Source organism: Eptatretus burgeri, chromosome 2 (genome assembly GCF_056783735.1).
Source record: "Eptatretus burgeri isolate ZD-2024b chromosome 2, Ebu_testis_v1, whole genome shotgun sequence".
In the NCBI taxonomy this organism is placed as follows: Eukaryota; Metazoa; Chordata; class Myxini; order Myxiniformes; family Myxinidae; genus Eptatretus; species Eptatretus burgeri.
Window position 1 is genome coordinate 101,303,728 of NC_140962.1, and position 19,998 is coordinate 101,323,725.

The 19,998-nt window shown below is 47.7% G+C and overlaps 1 protein-coding gene across 3 annotated transcripts in view; it reads right to left on the bottom strand.

Annotated features, from left to right (window-relative positions):
- WASL (WASP like actin nucleation promoting factor) overlaps positions 1-19,998 on the bottom strand; it is an 87,348-nt gene that overhangs the window by 34,637 nt on the left and 32,713 nt on the right. For all 3 annotated transcript variants that reach the window (XM_085870492.1, XM_085870494.1, XM_085870491.1), the window contains exons 4-7: positions 13,499-13,595; positions 13,355-13,411; positions 12,910-13,078; positions 1,281-1,323 (exon numbers count right to left, since the gene is read on the bottom strand). In XM_085870492.1, coding sequence (XP_085726618.1) covers positions 1,281-1,323; positions 12,910-13,078; positions 13,355-13,411; positions 13,499-13,595 — 366 coding nt within the window. The remainder of the gene's footprint in view (positions 1-1,280; positions 1,324-12,909; positions 13,079-13,354; positions 13,412-13,498; positions 13,596-19,998) is intronic.

The following is a 19,998-nucleotide window of genomic DNA, read 5'->3' on the forward strand; positions in this document are numbered from 1 at the left end:
ATTAGGAGGAAACACAAAGTCAGTTGCTCTCACATCACAGGCAGGTCAGTAGTCTCTCTGATATGTCTCGAGTAGTGGCCCGCCTCCCATTGGGCCAGTCTACTGCTTGTCTACCCTCCCTACCTCGAACACATTCAACTGCGTATCAGGCGTTGACCACCACGGTGCCAAGGCGATGGGTTGAAACTCCAGACCACCGGTGTGGACACCTGTGGCAGTTTTGGACCGTGAGCCGCTCTCCCCAGGTAGTGGCTCACTTGAAGGTCCACTGCGACAAATGCAGACCCAGCGTCCGGGTTCAGACCATTGTATCCGCGTGACTGGCATGGCAGGCAAGACCATCTGCCTGGAAGAGTGAGGGGCAAGGTGCTCACTGAAATTTCTGAGTTGGCAGCGTTTAGCTCGCAACGACTCAGCGGTTAACTACATACGGCTAGGCCAACATGGGTCAGGAGCTCGAGGTTGCTGACGGAATACCCATCGTCGACCCCCATGAACTCCCACGAGAGGGCCATGCCACACGCGGTGGATCGCAAGCACCGTGGAGAGAGTAAGGGAGAGTAGGAGGACCGGTGTTTTTGGGTTCAGACCCCCTTCTGGGACGCAGTGGTAGTACCACACATCCTATAGGAGGGACCCGTCCCCACGAGCCCAGCCGTACCATGGGCCAGTCACTGCAAGCTGCAAGCAGTAGACTGGCCCATGGTACAGCCGGATGATACCCATGGTAAAACCAGGAGACATGGATGTGATACCAAGGCATCAAGCCATACGGAAGAGCAGGATTAGATTGAGCTACAAAGGCCTTGTTGGACATGAGTAGTTATGATTTTTCAAATAATGACTTGGAATGACAGAGGATGCCGCGTCTGCACCAGGCTTTAGAGGCCATCTTTAAAGACCATATGGTCAGCCCAGGAAAGGTGATCGTTGATCGTGAGGCCGAGAAGTTCAAGACACTAAACCGATCATGCAAATATAGGAAGGTCTGTTTGACAATCCTGAAATGCCAGCATGAGAATGCTCTGTTGCTATATCCTCTATTCCACAAGGTGGTGTACTGCTCCATTCATCCTGGTGATTTTGGACTCCATCAAATAATCAGATTACGGCACATGCTTAAGAGGTGACCTCGCTGCTTCGGGTGAAATTCCTGAGAAATGCAACACTTGATATGTAGCATACAAACACCCATACACAATGATGCATCACACATACAATCCTCATTGTGTTTATCGTAATGTCATTTCTCAACCAATAAAAATCAGGAAATAACTTACGTCAAATCCTGTGTTGGGATCCCAGCCAATATGTCCAACGTGCCTGTAATGTGGAACGTGTTTGGATTACTTCACTCAAGTTTTGGATAAATGACTTGAAAGAGATATTCCCAGCCAATACATTGTGTGAGCAATTGAACAGTGTCAGAATATCACAAAATCACTGAAACAATCAAACTGCAACCTCATAAGAGCCAAACATACATGTATAAAATTTAAATAAATAAAACAAACAATAATGATCATTGAATGATGTGTCCAATGGATTGTTTTCTTTTCCCATTTGTTTTACTTTTTTGCCGATTCCCGACCAACCGATAACACCTGTTTGCAGATTGGTTTGCCGACTCACATGGTTTTATCTTTATAGCTTATGTTGGTGACACTGAATGTTCCTGCTGCAGGGTTCAGGATTTTGAGACAATGCAGCAATATCTTGGCAGAGTTATTTTGAAAACGAAAGAGTTCTGCTCATCACCGCCACATTATTTCCCCCATACATACTCGTGCTGTCTTCAACTCTAGCCGACCCCACTCCCCACACACCCCTTTCCTTTCTGCCACTCCTGTGTGATGTCTTTATCCCCCTGATCCCTCGTTGGATCCTGTCAGTTTGTGAACCTGCTGTCTGTCCTTTGCAGTTTTGCTCTTCCATGAGGTTACATTTGTATACAGGGGGGTGGGGGGGGGGGGAACGACACATGACACGTTTTACACGTTTAGCATTTCCTGCAAAAAATTTTAAAAGCGAGGCGAAAATGAACCAATCCAATTTTGGGTTCAACAGATCAAACATAGATTATGTTCCCTTTGAAAATCATTTTGCAGAACAATACTCGAACTGAAAGCATTTGATATCGTTTCTCTTCCACCTCTCTCTCTCTTTACTCTTTTGCACTGTCTCATGTGACTTTTAATATGTCATGTGACCTTCAATTGAGATCAAACGTAATAGGAGGTTCACATCTAATGCAAAAAAAAAAAAATAATGCCTTTTTCCCTGAAGTTTAGTGAATTGCAGAATGCAAGTTCATCTTTGGCAGTTGCAGAATTCCATTCATCTACACTAATAAATGTCAATGTGTATCAGTGTGTCTCCTCCAAAACTATAAAACCTAGCAGCCTGAAACTTTACATGCATACGAAGAAAACTCCAAGGAGGTGCAAGAGTGAAAATTGATTGTTTGGATTAATAAAAACACCCCTTTTGAAGGTAATTAACGGCCTTATTTAATTATATCCTTCATCAGGCAATCCTCGGTCAGCGCTCTCTATGGGATCTTAAAGCGTATCCTAAGTAACCTCGCTGGGGGCTGAAGCCGCCATGGTTTTTGGCCTGCTCAACCATGCCTTGATCTGGTGAAAAACGAACATGTCTTGGAACAGGCTGCAACAATTTCTTTACGATAAAGTTTCTTCCTTTTTATTTTTTTTTCCACCTTCCTCACTCATTATCGAATGCCTGTTCATCATAGCTATGAATCGCTGTATACATCGCTTTTGTAAGTACTATAGTTTTCAAATTAAGAGCTTGGAGCAATTTCATGCAATATATATATATATATATATATATATATATATATATATATATATATATATATATATATATATGAGACTATTTTCCACAATTTACTCTCACAGACCAATTAAAGTATATCATGGAAATATGATTTAGGTTTTGAGGATCTGATATCATCCAGACTAAATGAGTGTCAAAATCTGGAGTGAAATATGATAATTTAAAGAAATAAATGAGTTATAACTCAGCCGAAATACCTATTTCGTTTAAGCAAGCAAAGCTATGTTCCGCTCCTCTCCAAACATACACATGAAAATGTAAAATTTCCAAAGCATTAAACTTATCTTTTTCTACTGTTTGGAGAATTATATTGAGTGAACAAAAAAAATTTAGGAACATGCCAAAATTAACCAGCTTCATTGAGCTTTATGATTAAATGCATTCACTGCTTCACCTCATGCCCTGTCCCCCAGAGGAACTGCCTATCCATAGCATATCCCAAATCTGTCTATATTTTCAGAGGTTTTGCAAAGTGCTCTACAGGGAATCAAAACAAATCTGGTGAAAAGACATTGTAAAATAAAGTCATAACAAGCCGGTAGGCGACATGGCTGCTCGCTCTAGCGAAATGGAAAGCTGGCCGACGCGACGAGCCGATATTCATGTACATGCTATCAATCAATTTAGCACAATAAATATGATTATCACAGCCCTCTTCGTTTGCACCCAGAAACCCACCTTGTGAAATTTCAGGCATGTTTCCAAAGAAACTCTAACAAATGGCAGCCCTGGTAATTCCATTTATCTATTCACTAAAGATTATATTTTTTTATATGATGCTGTAAGACATTCTCCTTGGGCACAAAAAAACAGGTCCCTCGGAGGTCCAGTTTAAACCGAGCAGCCTGAAACTTTACTGAGCCTGAAAAGGTGAGCAACGATTCGTGACATATCCCTGAAACATCGGAGGTATTGATTTTTTTTGTGCAGTCCACAATAAGTGTACGATGTACGACAAAGTATTTTATCTGTTGCTGAGCAACGGAGGTGTACATAGCAACCATTCATTTTTGTGTACATGCTCGCCACATTGTACACATTTCACCCAAGTTTCATCAAAATCAGACTCTTTCTCTTAGAGATATTCGCAATTAACCGTTTCTGAAATGTTCGACATGTACTCGCCTCGCCCAAAACCTATCTCCTCCTACAAGTATTTTTTGTTAGGGCTGCAAATTGGCATGAAGGGAGCTAGATAGATTGCGCACAGAACTCTAAGCTTCGATTTTTCGATTTTTTTTGACCACTTTAAAGGGACGTTGCTATGCTAGGGCCCGGGGGCCCATATTCGAAAGCACACGATTCCCAGAAATATTGGTCCTACCTACCAAATTTCATTGGAATCGGTTGAGTGGTTTAGCCCCAAGGCTTGACCAAAGTTTCGCGGACAGACAGACAGATGGAAATGTCCAGAATAAGGGTGCTCTAAGAGCAGCCAATATTTGCACGGACCCCGAGGCGGACACAGACGAGCAGGTAACATGTCGGATTTTCTGGTTTATTTCACGGGAGATTGAATTTTGCGACGTCTCCAGGGTTGTTCCGAATTAAGCAGCAACTCTTTTGTGGATAAAGCCATTGTATGAACAAATTCATTTTATTTAATTAACTGCTGCGTGTGTGGTAAATACCAGCTTTAAAATTAAAGGGATTCTTCATGATATGCAGCGACAACCTGGCCAGCCATTCCTTATCAACCACTTAATTGGAGTGCTTGCTCGAGTGCTTAAGCCACTCCCGAGTGCCCATTATCAATAGCGGTACTGCGCTTTGCCATTCTGAGCGAATTGCTCACTCACTGCAGACACTTTTGCCGTGCCACATCATTCAGAGCGAGTGGTCCATGCTCCGTCACCCCCGAGCGAGTGATGAAATAACACCCAATATCAGAGCCGTTTGCCGTATTAACACGATTTCAAAATTACCGAGCAAAACTTTTTTCCACCCGTCACACGCAGCTGTTTATAAAAATTAATGTAAAGGAACATATTCCTGAAACATCTACATAAAATGCAAGGTTGTTTTTTGGTGAAAGCTACCTCCTCTCTCTCACTCTCTATCTCTATCTCTCTCTCCCCCATCCTTGCTCAACCCTCTCCCAATACAGTGTAGCGCCTTCCTCCCCACACCTCTCTCTCTGGACATATCCAAACGGTAATGTCCGAGCGGCCTGGACGCGGCCGGCAGGATCTTGTCTCCGGACGTGGCCGGGCGGGAGACCGTCTCCGGACGTGGCCGGGCGGGAGACCGTCTCCGGACGTGGCCGGGCGGGAGACCGTCTCCGGACGTGGCCGGGCGGGAGACCGTCTCCGGACGTGGCCGGGCGGGAGACCGTCTCCGGACGTGGCCGGGCGGGAGACCGTCTCCGGACGTGGCCGGGCGGGAGACCGTCTCCGGACGTGGCCGGGCGGGAGACCGTCTCCGGACGTGGCCGGGCGGGAGACCGTCTCCGGACGTGGCCGGGCGGGAGACCGTCTCCGGACGTGGCCGGGCGGGAGACCGTCTCCGGACGTGGCCGGGCGGGAGACCGTCTCCGGACGTGGCCGGGCGGGAGACCGTCTCCGGACGTGGCCGGGCGGGAGACCGTCTCCGGACGTGGCCGGGCGGGAGACCGTCTCCGGACGTGGCCGGGCGGGAGACCGCCTCCCGGCGTGGCCGGGCGGGAGACCGTCTCCGGACGTGGCCGGGCGGGAGACCGTCTCCGGACGTGGCCGGGCGGGAGACCGTCTCCGGACGTGGCCGGGCGGGAGACCGTCTCCGGACGTGGCCGGGCGGGAGACCGTCTCCGGACGTGGCCGGGCGGGAGACCGTCTCCGGACGTGGCCGGGCGGGAGACCGTCTCCGGACGTGGCCGGGCGGGAGACCGTCTCCGGACGTGGCCGGGCGGGAGACAGTCTCCGGACGTGGCCGGGCGGGAGACCGTCTCCGGACGTGGCCGGGCGGGAGACCGTCTCCGGACGTGGCCGGGCGGGAGACCGTCTCCGGACGTGGCCGGGCGGGAGACCGTCTCCGGACGTGGCCGGGCGGGAGACCGTCTCCGGACGTGGCCGGGCGGGAGACCGTCTCCCGGACGTGGCCGGGCGGGAGACCGTCTCCGGACGTGGCCGGGCGGGAGACCGTCTCCGGACGTGGCCGGGCGGGAGACCGTCTCCGGACGTGGCCGGGCGGGAGACCGTCTCCGGACGTGGCCGGGCGGGAGACCGTCTCCGGACGTGGCCGGGCGGGAGACCGTCTCCGGACGTGGCCGGGCGGGAGACCGTCTCCGGACGTGGCCGGGCGGGAGACCGTCTCCGGACGTGGCCGGGCGGGAGACCGTCTCCGGACGTGGCCGGGCGGGAGACCGTCTCCGGACGTGGCCGGGCGGGAGACCGTCTCCGGACGTGGCCGGGCGGGAGACCGTCTCCGGACGTGGCCGGGCGGGAGACCGTCTCCGGACGTGGCCGGGCGGGAGACCGTCTCCCGGACGTGGCCGGGCGGGAGACCGTCTCCGGACGTGGCCGGGCGGGAGACCGTCTCCGGACGTGGCCGGGCGGGAGACCGTCTCCGGACGTGGCCGGGCGGGAGACCGTCTCCGGACGTGGCCGGGCGGGAGACCGTCTCCGGACGTGGCCGGGCGGGAGACCGTCTCCGGACGTGGCCGGGCGGGAGACCGTCTCCGGACGTGGCCGGGCGGGAGACAGTCTCCGGACGTGGCCGGGCGGGAGACAGTCTCCGGACGTGGCCGGGCGGGAGACAGTCTCCGGACGTGGCCGGGCGGGAGACCGTCTCCGGACGCGGCCGGGCGGGAGCTCATTATTATTTTGTATACCTTGTCAAGGCTCGTATGAGAGCTAACACACAACGCACAGCAAGGGGGGCATGAGACAAGAGGGGCGTGGGAATGACAAAACAGTGAGGATCAGACACATTCGATCGGTGGAAGGGAGAGGGATGGGGCGGGGAACATGGAGGACACAAGATGAACACCACAGGGACTTTCAGGAAGGAAAGCAGGGAATTTGAAGGTGAGTTTGGGGTGGATTCACAGGGGTAGAAAAGATTGAGGATTTGGATGGGGGACGATAAGAGGTGGTGGTGAACAGCTGTTTTGAAGGCATGGAGGGAAGAATGGGATTGAACAGAGTGAGGGAGTTTATTCCAAAGGTGGGAAAAAAGAGGAATGAAAGAGTGAAGGTGATTTCGGTGATTTTAGTGATAGTCAAAGCAGTGATTCGTGATTTCGGTAGTTTTACCAGAAGGGGGTTGTTAGGTGGACCTTGATCGCCCTGCGGAAATATTGTGAGTACATATTTCAGACAGGACAGGGGGGCGGCGAGACCGGAGGAGAAGGTGGAAGACAGAAAGACCACCGACCTGCCTGCGGTGAAAGAGTGAGAGGCCCAAAGACCCAGCCTCATCACGGGAGATACCAATGATCCAAAATGCCTTGGTTTCCACAGCGTGAAGCTGAGAAAGGTGGGAGGCAGAAGCACCAGCCGAGAGGGAAGAGCAGTACTCCATCAGGCTGCTGACGAAAGCTTTGTATGTGGTCAGGAGCTCAGGTGGGCCGAGGAAGGACTTTGCATGACGGAGGATTCCCAGTCGGTGACTGGCTTTGGAGGCGAGGTTTGAAATGTGGCTTTCCCAGGAAAGGTCATGGCAGATAGTGAGACCCAGAAGCTTGAAAGAAAGGACTTCTTCCAGAGGACTGTTGAGAAAGTAGATGGGGAGGGGGAGGGGGGTTCCAAACGGTCCTTTCGGAAAGACATAGTGAGTGTGAGATTTGTCAGAATTGAAAGACATGTTCCACGTGTTGAATCAGTTTGTGATTTTACCCAGATCTGCAGAGAGCAAAGAAGCTGCTGCTCGCCGGTCTGAGGGATGACAGATGGTGCGGCAAAGAGTGAAGCCATCAGCAAAGAGATATAGAGGATTTTCCAGAGAGTCGGAGAGATCATTGATGAAAACCAGAAAAAGATCAGTGCCCAGAACGCTACCTTGAGGAACTCCAGCCTGGACAGGAAGAGGGGATGAAAGAACTCCATTTAGGGCCACACGTTGGCTGCGACAGGAGAGGAAGTCAGTGAGCCGTGAGTGGAGATGGCCTTGGATACCATAGGAATGGAGTTTGGTGAGTAGGGCAGGGTGCCAGACCGTGTCAAAAGCACGCGCTATGTTAAGGAATATGGCTCCGATTTCATGTCCGGCATCGAGTACCTCCATCCATTGTTCGGAGAGCAGAAGCGGCATATCCAGGGTGGAGTGACCTGGTCTGAAACCAAATTGATTTTTGGAAATCAAGCCATTGGAGAAGAGGAAGCATTTAATGTCTGAGGGGATGATGGATTACATAACCTTGCTGATGATTGGGAGAAGGCTGATTGGTCTGTATTTGCAGGGATCTGTTTTTGCACTTTTTATGCAGGGCAGTAATGTTTGCTGATTTCCAAGCAGATGGCAGATGACCTTGAGCAAATCAGAGGGTGAATAGAACAGAGAGAGGATGAGCAAGAGCAGAGGAGCAGGATTTTAGGACACGTGGGCTGATGCCATCTGAACCGGTTGCAGAATCTGAGTTGAGGTTTGACAGCAAGCTCTCCACCTTGTCAGGAGAAAAGGACACAGAGTCCAGGGACAGTTGAGTGCGACTGGGTAAGGTGGGTACAGAAAGCGATGGGTTTCGGACACAAGACATCGATGCAAACACCGAGTTGAGACATTCAGCCTTTTCACATGCGGTATCAGCAGTGCGGCCATTTGAGGTAAGGGAGGGGACGGAGGGGGAACATACACCAGAAACAGATTTGATTAGACGCCACCAGGATTTGGAGGAGGGAGAGAGGTTTGAGAGTTCAGACTTGAGATGAGAAAGATGTTGTTTTCTGGCTCTCCTGAGGGTGGACACACACTTGTTCTGAACTTTCGGGAAGGAACCGAGATTACTCTCAGTTGGGTTTGCTTTCCATGAGGCAAAGGCAAGTTCTTTATAGTATGAGCGGCAGAAAATGGATTTCAAACATTATTTTGTTTCCATCCTCAATGTGATTCTATGCATCATCATTTTGATGAAACAGCATGAATCGTAATTAATGCTTCAACGTACGTCTGCCTTACCTTCCTCTCACCTCACACTCAGTGTGACCACTCCTTGGCTTTTTCACAAGATCTTGCCTATTCGTTGTTCACCTTGGCGTCTTGGTTTTCTCTAGGTTTTCTTGGCGTATAGGTTTTCTATTATATAATCGCTTTTCCGAAATCTTGTGAATTCTTGGCTTTTTTTCATTAGCTCACCTTGGCATTTATGAAAATGAGGAGTGGTCACACTGCTCACACTGTCTTCCCTTCCCCCCCCTCCTCGCTTCCTCATTCCCCCACCCCTCCTCGCTCCCTCATTCCCCCACTTTTTCTCCCTCTCCCCTTAGTATGCCCATCAGCGAAGCGATGGGTGTTATTTGCTCATTTAAAATACAGGCTGAAACTCTTCCAAATAATTTTGAAATACTCCTTGGCAAAAACAAAACAAATTCAAAACTGCTGTGATTAGGGAAACCTCCAATTACTTTATCACTATTAAATGCAAAAATCAAACAAGGGGTGGTGGTTCTTGGATTTTTCCCAGCCAAGGTCACGATGCATGTTTTATGAGCATTATCGAAAACAGTAATATCATCACGGATTCATGGAAGTTAAGCAAAAACCTAAACGAGAGCAAAGTCGATGGCACGCCATCACAAATCCCCACGTATCCCATCAAATGCAAAGTTGAAAGATGGCAAAAAGTTCCACCAGGATTGACCCAATATCAAATTTTGAGTTAAAATTCTTTCTTGTTTTGACCTTTGTAATCCCGAGTCAAATCAAATCCCCTGTGATTTAAACCTGGGTTCAAATCCCCCCAAAAAATCGTCCCAATGTTGATTGCATATGCAAAGTTTCATTATCGAAAACAGTAATATCATCGCGGATTCATGGAAGTTAAGCAAAAACCTAAACGAGAGCAAAGTCGATGGCACGCCATCACAAATCCCCACGTATCCCATCAAATGCAAAGTTGAAAGATGGCAAAAAGTTCCACCAGGATTGACCCAATATCAAATTTTGAGTTAAAATTCTTTCTTGTTTTGACCTTTGTAATCCCGAGTCAAATCAAATACCCTGTGATTTAAACCTGGGTTCAAATCCCCCCAAAAATCGTCCCAATGTTGATTGCATATGCAAAGTTTCATTATCGCTGCCACTGAAGGTGAAAAGAGGTTGTTTTCACCCTTCTGTTGGGTCGCCGAAATAGGTGACCCTTATTGTCAGTAATTCTGTCTGTTTGTTTGTTTGTTCGTTTGTCATCAGCATAATTGGTAGTAAACGTGGGCGGATTTTGACCAAACTCGGGTGGTAGGTACATCTTATGACCTTGTGCTTTGGAAATTGTGATGGTTGCTAGGGGCACTTTGGTTCCCTAGCAACAACCAAAAAACCTTCAAAATCGGTACCGTTCACGTGAAATCAATTCCGAAAGCCATGATCCCACGTAGGCTTATGAAATTTAGCATGCATCATCTACAGGTGATGCTCGACCAAATATATTCTGTTTTTTGTGATATATGGAATAGTTTACCCGCAGCGCCCCCTACAAATAGGGTATGCCCGAAAATTGAAGGTCCCCGAGCGACCAGGTGAGTGCATCGATCCGAATGAAACTTTGCAGGTCCATAGCATGCAATGAGTGCTACAACTTTGCCTCAGGACATATTGACCGATATTGCTTCGGTCAGGGGTCAAAGGTCAATTAGTGCAAAAATCGATAATATGCGAGAGCTGGAGGTGCCTTCGCGCCAAATGCTACTCCTAGGGTTATGGTCGGATGGTCTTGAAAATTCACACTAATAATCTGGAATGCATCGTGCACAAACAATCGAGCCGGATTTTCGATTAAAATCTTTGTTCACTCCATGGTTAGAGCCTGGTGTTGGCGCAGTGGTTAGGGCAGCGGCTTGGGATTCAAAAGGTCCCGAGTTCAAGCCCCGTTGGGCCACTGAATTAATACACCAGGGGGTTGACTCAGCCTGTCATCCTTCCGAGGTCGGCGAAATGAGTACCAGTATACTGGGCCGGTGTATACCCCGGTTAAAATAGGTGTACCATATCGCTGTGTCGTAAGAGGCGACCAGGGTTGCGTCAGGAAGGGCATCCGGCATAAAACATGTGCCAAATTACTATGCGGATCATACGGATGATCCGCTGTGGCGACCCCGAACAGGAGCAGCCGAAAGAAGAAGAAGAAGAAGATCTTTGTTCACCCACAGCACCCCCTCGAACTTTGGGGATTTCCGATATCAAACCGCATTTTCGGTACTTTTCATTCAAATTGATACTGAGTAGTTTTCAGGAGATGGAACTCTATGAGATTTGGTATGCATAATCTTAAGGTGATTCTCTATCCACTATTTGACATCCATTTTGCTCTATATCTTATAGTTTCCAAATGGCAACCCTCTCAACTTGGGTGTCCGAGGGCCTTTAAGCATTCCCGCTGAAAATGCAAAGTACACTAGCTCCAAGACGGTTGAACTGAATCGAATGAATCTTTACATGCTTATAGACCGTAATGAGTACTACAACTTTGCTCATTTGCATAATGACCTATCTCGAGTCGGTCAGGGGTCAAAGGTCAATAAGTGCATTTTTCAGGCTAAATCACCATTCAAGGCACCCTTGCTCCTACACGGGTTAACCGATACGAATGAAAGTTCATAGGTACATCGTACACAATGGGTACTCCAACTTTGCTTCAGGACATATTGACCTATCTCGGCAAAGTCAGGGGTCAAAGGTCAATGAGTGCATTGTTCGGGCAAAATGACCATTCAAAGCCCCCTTGCTCATACACTGGTTAGCCGATTTGATTGCAATTTTGTAAGTACTTAGTACTCGATGAACTCAGATCAGGGGTCAAAGGTCATCGGATGCTTGGCGACCCATGGCCGCCTACCAGCTTGTCTGGATGTTTGTGTGCAGGATATCTCAAAAAGTTAAGGACGGATCCAGATGAAATTTTTTGTGGACAAGTTGGGTATGTCACAAGGACGAACCGATTAGATTTTGGTGAAGATCCGGATCTGAATCCGGCTACGAGAATTTTGAAGTGATTCTTCACCATTGAGAGATCAGGCCAAAAACGATAAATAGCACGATATCTCAAAAAGTTGTGGACGGATTCGGATGAAACATGGTGGCATGTTGGGTGTGTGACGAGAAAGAATTGATTCGATTTTGTTGAAGATCTGAATCCAGATCTAGATACGAGAATTATTTAATTTTTAAAGCGATTATTCACCATTGAGAGATAGTCAAAAATGATATTTCAAAAATGTATTGGGGCCGATATGTTCTCGTGGATAAGGCATTGTGTGGCAGAGGTATGTGCTCTACCGATTGCCCTTCTAGTTTAAAATGTAGTCGTAATTTCATTTTTCGGTATTTGAACTTTTGACCCCACCCCAGAGTCGGGCTAAACATGATACTGCTCTTACACCTTCTTCACATGTGGTGATTATAACTTCCAGGTTTGGTGAATTTCTGCACAATCGTTTTTGAGGAGATAGCATGACGGATGGACAGAGACAGACAGACAGACAGACAGACAGACAGACTGAGCAAATTAGAATATCCCCCCGGTTTGTTTGTTTTTTTTCTCCAAAAAGCATGGGGATAAATGTATAATTTGAAGTGATTGTGTCGATGGATATGCCTCCGTTCAAGTTCGGTTGAAATCCCTTCAGTGGTTCACAAGTTATTTTGGGAACAAAGATTTTCAGTGAAAGGTCACAACCTTAGACCTTTTGAACCCAAAATCAAATCAGTTTATCTTTATTACAGTCCATACATTTGCAAAATATGGTTGAAATCCCTTCATTGGTTCACAAGTTATCACGTTAACCTAAACAATGATAATGGATGGAGAGCCACATGGCTAACCCAAAAACAATGCCTCTGGCCTTTGGCGGTGGAGGCGTAGAAAAACAAACTCAGCCACCACAAATAATGCGCACAAAATGATAGTTGGGAAACACTCACTGAAAATTACTTGGTGCACCAATATCTGCTTTCGTTATCTTCTTTTTCGGCTTTCTAGTCTTTCTGATCCTTTCCTTAGTGGCAATAAACACCGACGCATTGCTGGGGTAACGATTTGTCGTGATGTCTGGATTCTTGATATCCACTGCAGCCAACTTCAGGTTAGACCCTAGGGGCAATCACAAAAACACAATCAAAGGTGTACAGACTCCGTTCAGAAATTGCTGTGTGAATTGACGTTCAAAAGATTTTAAAGCAAGTTGGTTAAGTCATTCTACCGATCATAACCACCTACGATATATATCAAAGTCCTTTTCACACTGATCATATGCCATGGCAATTTCCTTGCAGCAAATTAAAATTTTCAGGAAGTAAAACCCCCAAATCAGAAGTGATAAGATACAAAGCAGGCCACCATGCAAACTTAATGACTTGTTTATCTCACTGGCGGCATCACGTTGAGACATATTGGCATGGTTGGCGTGGGGCTCCCGCCTTCGCTCTGAAAGCAACACAAGTTCGTGTCAATAGGTGCTCAAATGAGTTGTATTTTGTTGATCTTCAAGTAGCAGTGAAAATTGCCACTTACCGCTCCTTTGCTGCTGTAGTTTTAACTTATCCTCGACGGCGAGTTGAAAAACTCGAGCCTCTTGATTTTGTGCAAAATTCAGCGCCACCTGAAATTTCTACAAGATGGAGGAGAGGGGATGTGGAGTTGGAAAATAACTTTTGATCACTTGAAAGCAAACCGTAAATGTCCCCAAAAAGGCAGTCTGAAAACACAACAGCCTAGAGAGTTCATAGAGCACAATACCCCCACACAACGTTGAAGTATATACTTCAATTTTAATAAAAGAATAATTTTTAAAATCATGAAAATATATATATATATATATATATATATATATATATATATATATATATATATATTTATATATCTGGAAGCTTAGCACGACTGAAGTAATCTTAAACACCACTCTTATACAATGTAATGACAATGTTGAATCAGAGGTTATGAGATGGAGGCTTAATTGAGCACCATAGAATGCAGCGTCAATCAGTATCGTACAAAGCCATATCAGCGGCCTCTTCTTCACCACGATACTGTACCCTCTCTCATGGCATATATATATATATATATATATATATATATATATATATATATATATATATATATATATATATATATATATATATATATATATATATATATATATATATATATATATATATATATATATATATATATATATATATATATATATATATATATGTGTTGGCGCAGTGGTTCAGGCAGTGGCTTGGGATCCAAAAGGTCCTAAGTTCAAGCCCCGTTGGACCACTGAATTAATACACCAGGAGGTTGACTCAGCCTGTCATCCTTCCGAGGTCGGCGAAGTGAGTACCAGTGTAATGGGCCTGGTGTATGCCCCGGTTGGAATAGGTGTACCATAACCCTGTGTCGTAAGAGGCAACCAGGGTTGCGTCAGGAAGGGCATTCAGCGTAAAACCTGTGCCAAATCACGATGCGGATCATAACGGATGATCCGCTGTGGCGACCCCTAACGGGAGCAGCCGAAAAAAGAAGAAGAGAAGATATATATATATATATATATATATATATATATATATATATATATATATATATTGTTACGGATCTGGCAACCATGTGCACACAACAGCCAGGTCGTATAGATCAGTTATAATCGGTAAGTACGTGTTTCTAGTTCGGGTCCCGTCCCTAGTCTAATGGGAATTAATTGTACGTGTACTGTGGAGTTATTTTATAGTTAGGATTTTTACATCACTCACAACTCCTCTCTGCTTTCGGCATTGTCCGTGCTCTTTGCTCGCCGGCAAGCTTGCGCATGCCTGGGCGGAGTCTAACATGGGCATGGCATCCCTCTTTGGCCAATCGGCAAGGAGCGGGCGTCTCACCTGCCGCGTCTCCCACTCCACACCATCTCCATTACGCACGTGGTCAGAGATGAGGAGGGAGGCAGAGCTTCAAACGCCTCCAAATCGGGACTCCACCCAGAAGGGTGGGAGTTGCCCCGCCTACCGTGGGCCTGTCCAATGGGAGACGGCCAGGGAATCGCACAATGGGTCCGACCAATCAGGAGGCGAGTGGCCAGAAGAAGAAGAAGCGGCTCCCTCCAAAAGAGTGGTGGTCGGGATGAGCGAAGAGTGGTTGTCGGGACCAGTGTGAGGAGATTGCGTCCCGTGTGTCTCAAAGCACATCTGTCTGGGTTTGTGGCGGACTGCATCCCCGCTTCGGAGGTGTCTCGTCTGGCGCGTTACAGCGAGCGGTCGACCATTTTTATTTTATCAAGGGAGATCACCTCGTCTCACCTCCTCTGGGTTCAGCTGCCCTGGTCCGTGCTTTTGGCGACTGGAGCTCCGAGAAGGTGTGGACGACCAGCCGCGCACTCGCGGCCAGGTAGCCAGCCGTCCTGACTCCCAGCCTAACTATCCTCCTCGGCTGGAGAGCCAAATAAAGACCCGGCGGGTCCATTTTCTTTTTGGGTGTGCGTGTCTGTGTGCGGGCCTGTCTTGCCTAAGTAGAATTGTTAAGTGCTTTTTGTTGTACATTATTTGCCTTGCTTTTATTCGGTTATAACTCTGCCCTTACATGCTCCCCTCGTTCCCCCGATTATTGGAAATAAATTCCCCTCTTGTTGAATGTCCCAGCTCGACCTTGTCCTTTCTACCATTGGTTTGCCGCGCTGCGAACGGGAATTAGGAAGGCCGTTGCTGTAGTTGTACATTTGGACCGACGGGCCTTGGTAACCATCCGCTCAGGTTACGCACGGTTCGAGCATGGTCACGGCTCGTTCCGCTCAAGGCCTGCCAAGGGTGTGAATTCCCCGGTAGCTTTGCCGCGTGGATACTTAGGTACATTGAAGTTGGCAATTAACCCTACTCCACGCGGTCGACTTATTGGCGATTCATGGTCCTGAAAGGGACCCGTACTTTCGGATTTATCTGAAAGGTACGCCCAAAATTCCGGGTGTTCGGTGAAGCCGACTCCACTGCTCCACCTAGCGGGCATGCTCACCACCGAGACCCGGCCTCCCAACAATATATATATATATATATATATTTATATATATATATATATATATATATATATATATATATATATATATATATATATATATATATATATATATATATGTAGTTACGGTTGAGGAAATTTGCAAACCACCATTCAGGTCCCGTAGGTGAGATATCTCTGTAAGTACATGTGTAGTTAGCCCAAACCCGTTGTTTAGAGGGAATAAATGTGATTCATTCGGGCTACGACCCTTTGAGATAGCCGTTTTTCTGTTCTATCTTTATTTTGAACCAACCAAGTCTCAACCGCATCACACAACAACCACCAACCACAATGCCACTTCACAACAACAACAACAACAACGCCAACAGCCACGATCTTTACCTTCACAACTCGCTCCCGCAAACATCGCATCACCGCCATTCCAAACGGCACCATGGCCATAAACCACCACCATAAACCCTCCACCACCTTCACCTCTCCTCCATCTGCCGCCATTCCCGCACCACCTGTGAACGCCGAGCGTCAGGCTGTCCTGGGCTCGTACGGGACGCGCGCCGAGCCGCGAGTGCAAAATGCGGCCTTTCCGAGGAGAATTCGGATCAGGAATGCTCCACGCCCACAAGCGCGGGGCGGTTTGGCCCCGCCTCCAGGCACGTCGGTGCAGAATCGAGATATGCAAATTCTAGGATCAGGGGAGACTCACGCCCCTTTTTCTCCGTCCAATGGGCGAGCGTGGCTCCACCCCTGAGCTCGTTCTGATCCAGAAATTTGCATATGGGTTCTCCTGCCGGCCTATAAAGCTCCGAGCGAATCTGAGTCAGTTTTGGAGAGCAGAGTGTGGCAGCGGCAGAGTCGGTTTGGGTCGAGTCGGTCGAGGGAGAGTCGGTTAGAGTAGAGTCAGTTTTGGAAGAGCGGAGAGTGGCAGAAAGGTAGAGTCGGCCTTGGAAGAGCGGAGAGTGGCAGAAGAGCGGAGAGAGTTTTGGGCAGAGGCAGTTTGGAGCGCGGAGTGGAGTCGGGAGGCGAGGGCGTCCCGGTGGTTTGCGGCAGTCGGCTGAGGGGAATTGGGGGAAGAGACCGAGGAGTTCGGGTCCGAGGCAAGGAAGACGGCGGTCGGCGATGAGGTCGCGGTGGAATCACTCGTCACGGGAACCAAGCAAGCCAGCTATACTCTTTCCCCAGAGCATCAACAATTCCCCCCCCCTTTTCCCCCCGCGCTGAGATAGTGTGAAAAGGGGGCCCCGTTCCCACCCCACTCCAAGCAGTGCCAACGAAACCCGTGAAGGAGCACGAAGTCGGGGCACCGCCGCGCTGCCACATTTGCGGCTCATCACAAAGACGCGGGTAGGACCCACCCGGTCTCGCGGACCTGACCGCTCTTTCAGGTCCCGCGCAAATATTGGCCCACAGGCCCCGTCTGCCCCCTCGTCTTTGAGGGTGGCCTTTTCTTTTGTTTCTGTGTAAACGTGTGTGTGTGGCGCCAGTCTGGTGAAGTAAAACTGTTAAGTGTTGCCGTGTGTCGGTCTTATTCAGTAGTATCTCTGCGTCATTGTTTCTTTTGTTACATCTGCTTTTTGTGCATAATTGTTTTAATTGTATACGTGTGCTTTCCGTGTGCCGCGGAATAAATGTGCATCATGTGGAACTGTTTTCCCGTTTCGCTTCGTCTTTTCTTTAATTGAATCTCCATCTTGCTTCACGTAAAGTGTTGGTAGTGGGCTTAATACGCTCGATAATTAAATCGGAACCGTCGAGGCCGACGATAACACCGCTCGGTTATCCCGATAGTACGGAACGGATCGCTTAAGCGGCCCGTGTCTGGAGTCGACCTGCGGCGAGGTGCGATCGCCCGGTCTACCCTCCGCGTGGGTACTTAGGTAGGTCGAGTTTGGCAAACAACCCTATCCCACGCGGGGGGCCAATTGGCACGATCGTGGTGAGGCCGAAAGGCCCACCTGTGACTAGCTCCCGGCGTTAGTCCGAGAGGGTCACGACAGAATTGTCCGTCCGGTGGGCGACGTGCCGCGATTCGAGTTACGTGGCCATTCGCACGCCGGCGGGCACGAATTCGCAACAATATATACATACATACAGGCAATCCTCGTGTTACGACGGTCTCGACGTACGACGTTTCGTGGTTACAACGCATCTCCCATAAATTATTAAGAAAAAAACCAAGTGCAAAAACGTCCGAAAATTAGCCACAAAAAGTGACTGATCTTGCTTTGAGTCTAATCTGAACAGTAGAAACACCCTGACCATCCACTCTCTGTGTGTTAACCCAGTCTTCAAGCTCGTCTTCCAGTTCGGGCCATCGGCATTGCCTATCTCTGAAAGCCTTTGTTGACTTTTTGCAGCGAGAAAGTTCGCCCCTCTGAGTTTTGAATTCCTCATGTGGACCTCTTGTTTCTTCATACCGTACTCTTACCAAATCAATATCTCTCCAAATATATTCTGAGGTCGCAAACTCATCACTGAAGAAAGCAGGGAAACACACAAACAGCCGCGGCGATCAGGAAAGAAACTTGGAGTGTGGTTTGAACTTTTTTCTAGCTCAGCTGTGGTTTACCTCGCTCATTCTACGTTTTTCAAGTTTCGGTTAACAATGCAAGGTAATAAACGTAAATATAAATACCATATAGATAAATAACGACATCGATCCAAGGAAGAAAAATAACCTCTCTGCGATGAGTCAGGAAAATTAATTGACTTTCTGCAGGACTTTTCTGAAGGACTCTGAAGAAGACTTTTCCAGTGAGTTTTGAATTCATGAAGAGTCAAAACCAGTTTTGAAACCTAATGTGAATCTAAATATAGATTGGAGACTGACGCCAACAACTTGATTTGGCCTGAACGTGTCATCGGGAAAACCCACAACATCGGAAAAATCCATAAACAAGCCGCATCGTTATTTTAGCCGCAGAGGTCGAAGTTGAGGGAAAAAAGTTGTGGCTAATAGTCCGAATTTTACGGTAGTGCTTTGGCTGGAAGACCACCATCAACGGTGTATCCCAATGAGCCTTATGTTGATTCAGGAGAAGGCTAAAAGATTGTTTGAGGAATGAGGGGCAGAACACACTAAAAGGTTACTTGTCAGTTTCTCATAAGTCGAAACACGTCGAGGTATTGTTTCGCGTACCGGAAACTTATTTATCACCTATGCGTAACGTGTTGAAGGCACGTTACGCGATCGTTGACACACGTTACTTGTAAGTTACTCATTACTCGAAACACGTCGAGGTAATGTTTGGCGTCAGTGTTCCAGACTCCATGGTTTTTTTTTTTTGTTTGTTCGTTTTTCTTCAGCATGACGGTGATGTTGACACTTCGATTTCTAGTGCAGTTATAATATAATATAATTAATAGGTTTCCGCTCAACGAGTGAAATCATAACCGCACGAGAGATCGAAGTGTCAACATCACCGTCATGCCGAAGAAAAAAAGAAAAGAAAAAAAAGAACCATGGAGTCTGGAACACTGACTGGTTCCTCCTGTGTGAACCACATTTTTATATACCAATTCCTGCCAATACGCCATTATACGGTAGCTGTAAGTTAGTAACACGTTCAGTAAGTTCTGTGGTCGTCCGGAAGACGTCAAATACGTCTACATACGTCAATATGCGTTGGCGATATGTTACACATAGGTTCAAAGCACGTTACTCATAGGTTAGAAATAAGTTTTGGGTACGCTAAACATTACCTCGACGTGTTTCGACTTATGAGTAACTTACAAGTAACGTGTGTCGACGTGTGTCAACGATCGCGGAACGTGTGCGTCATTCGCTGGCATACGTCGAAAATTTGTCGACGTACTACGACGTATGCCAGTGTGCTTCAGCGTGCTCTTAACGTATACAAAACTTACCTATAACGTATTCGACGTGTGCCAGCGTATTCGGCAAATTTTTCATACGTCGGCATACGCTGGCTAAAACATCAAGGTGTAACAGCGGCTTGACACTTCGATGTCTCGTGCGGTTATGATTTGAATCGTCGAGCCGCAGCCTTTTAATAGGCTACGCCACGTGA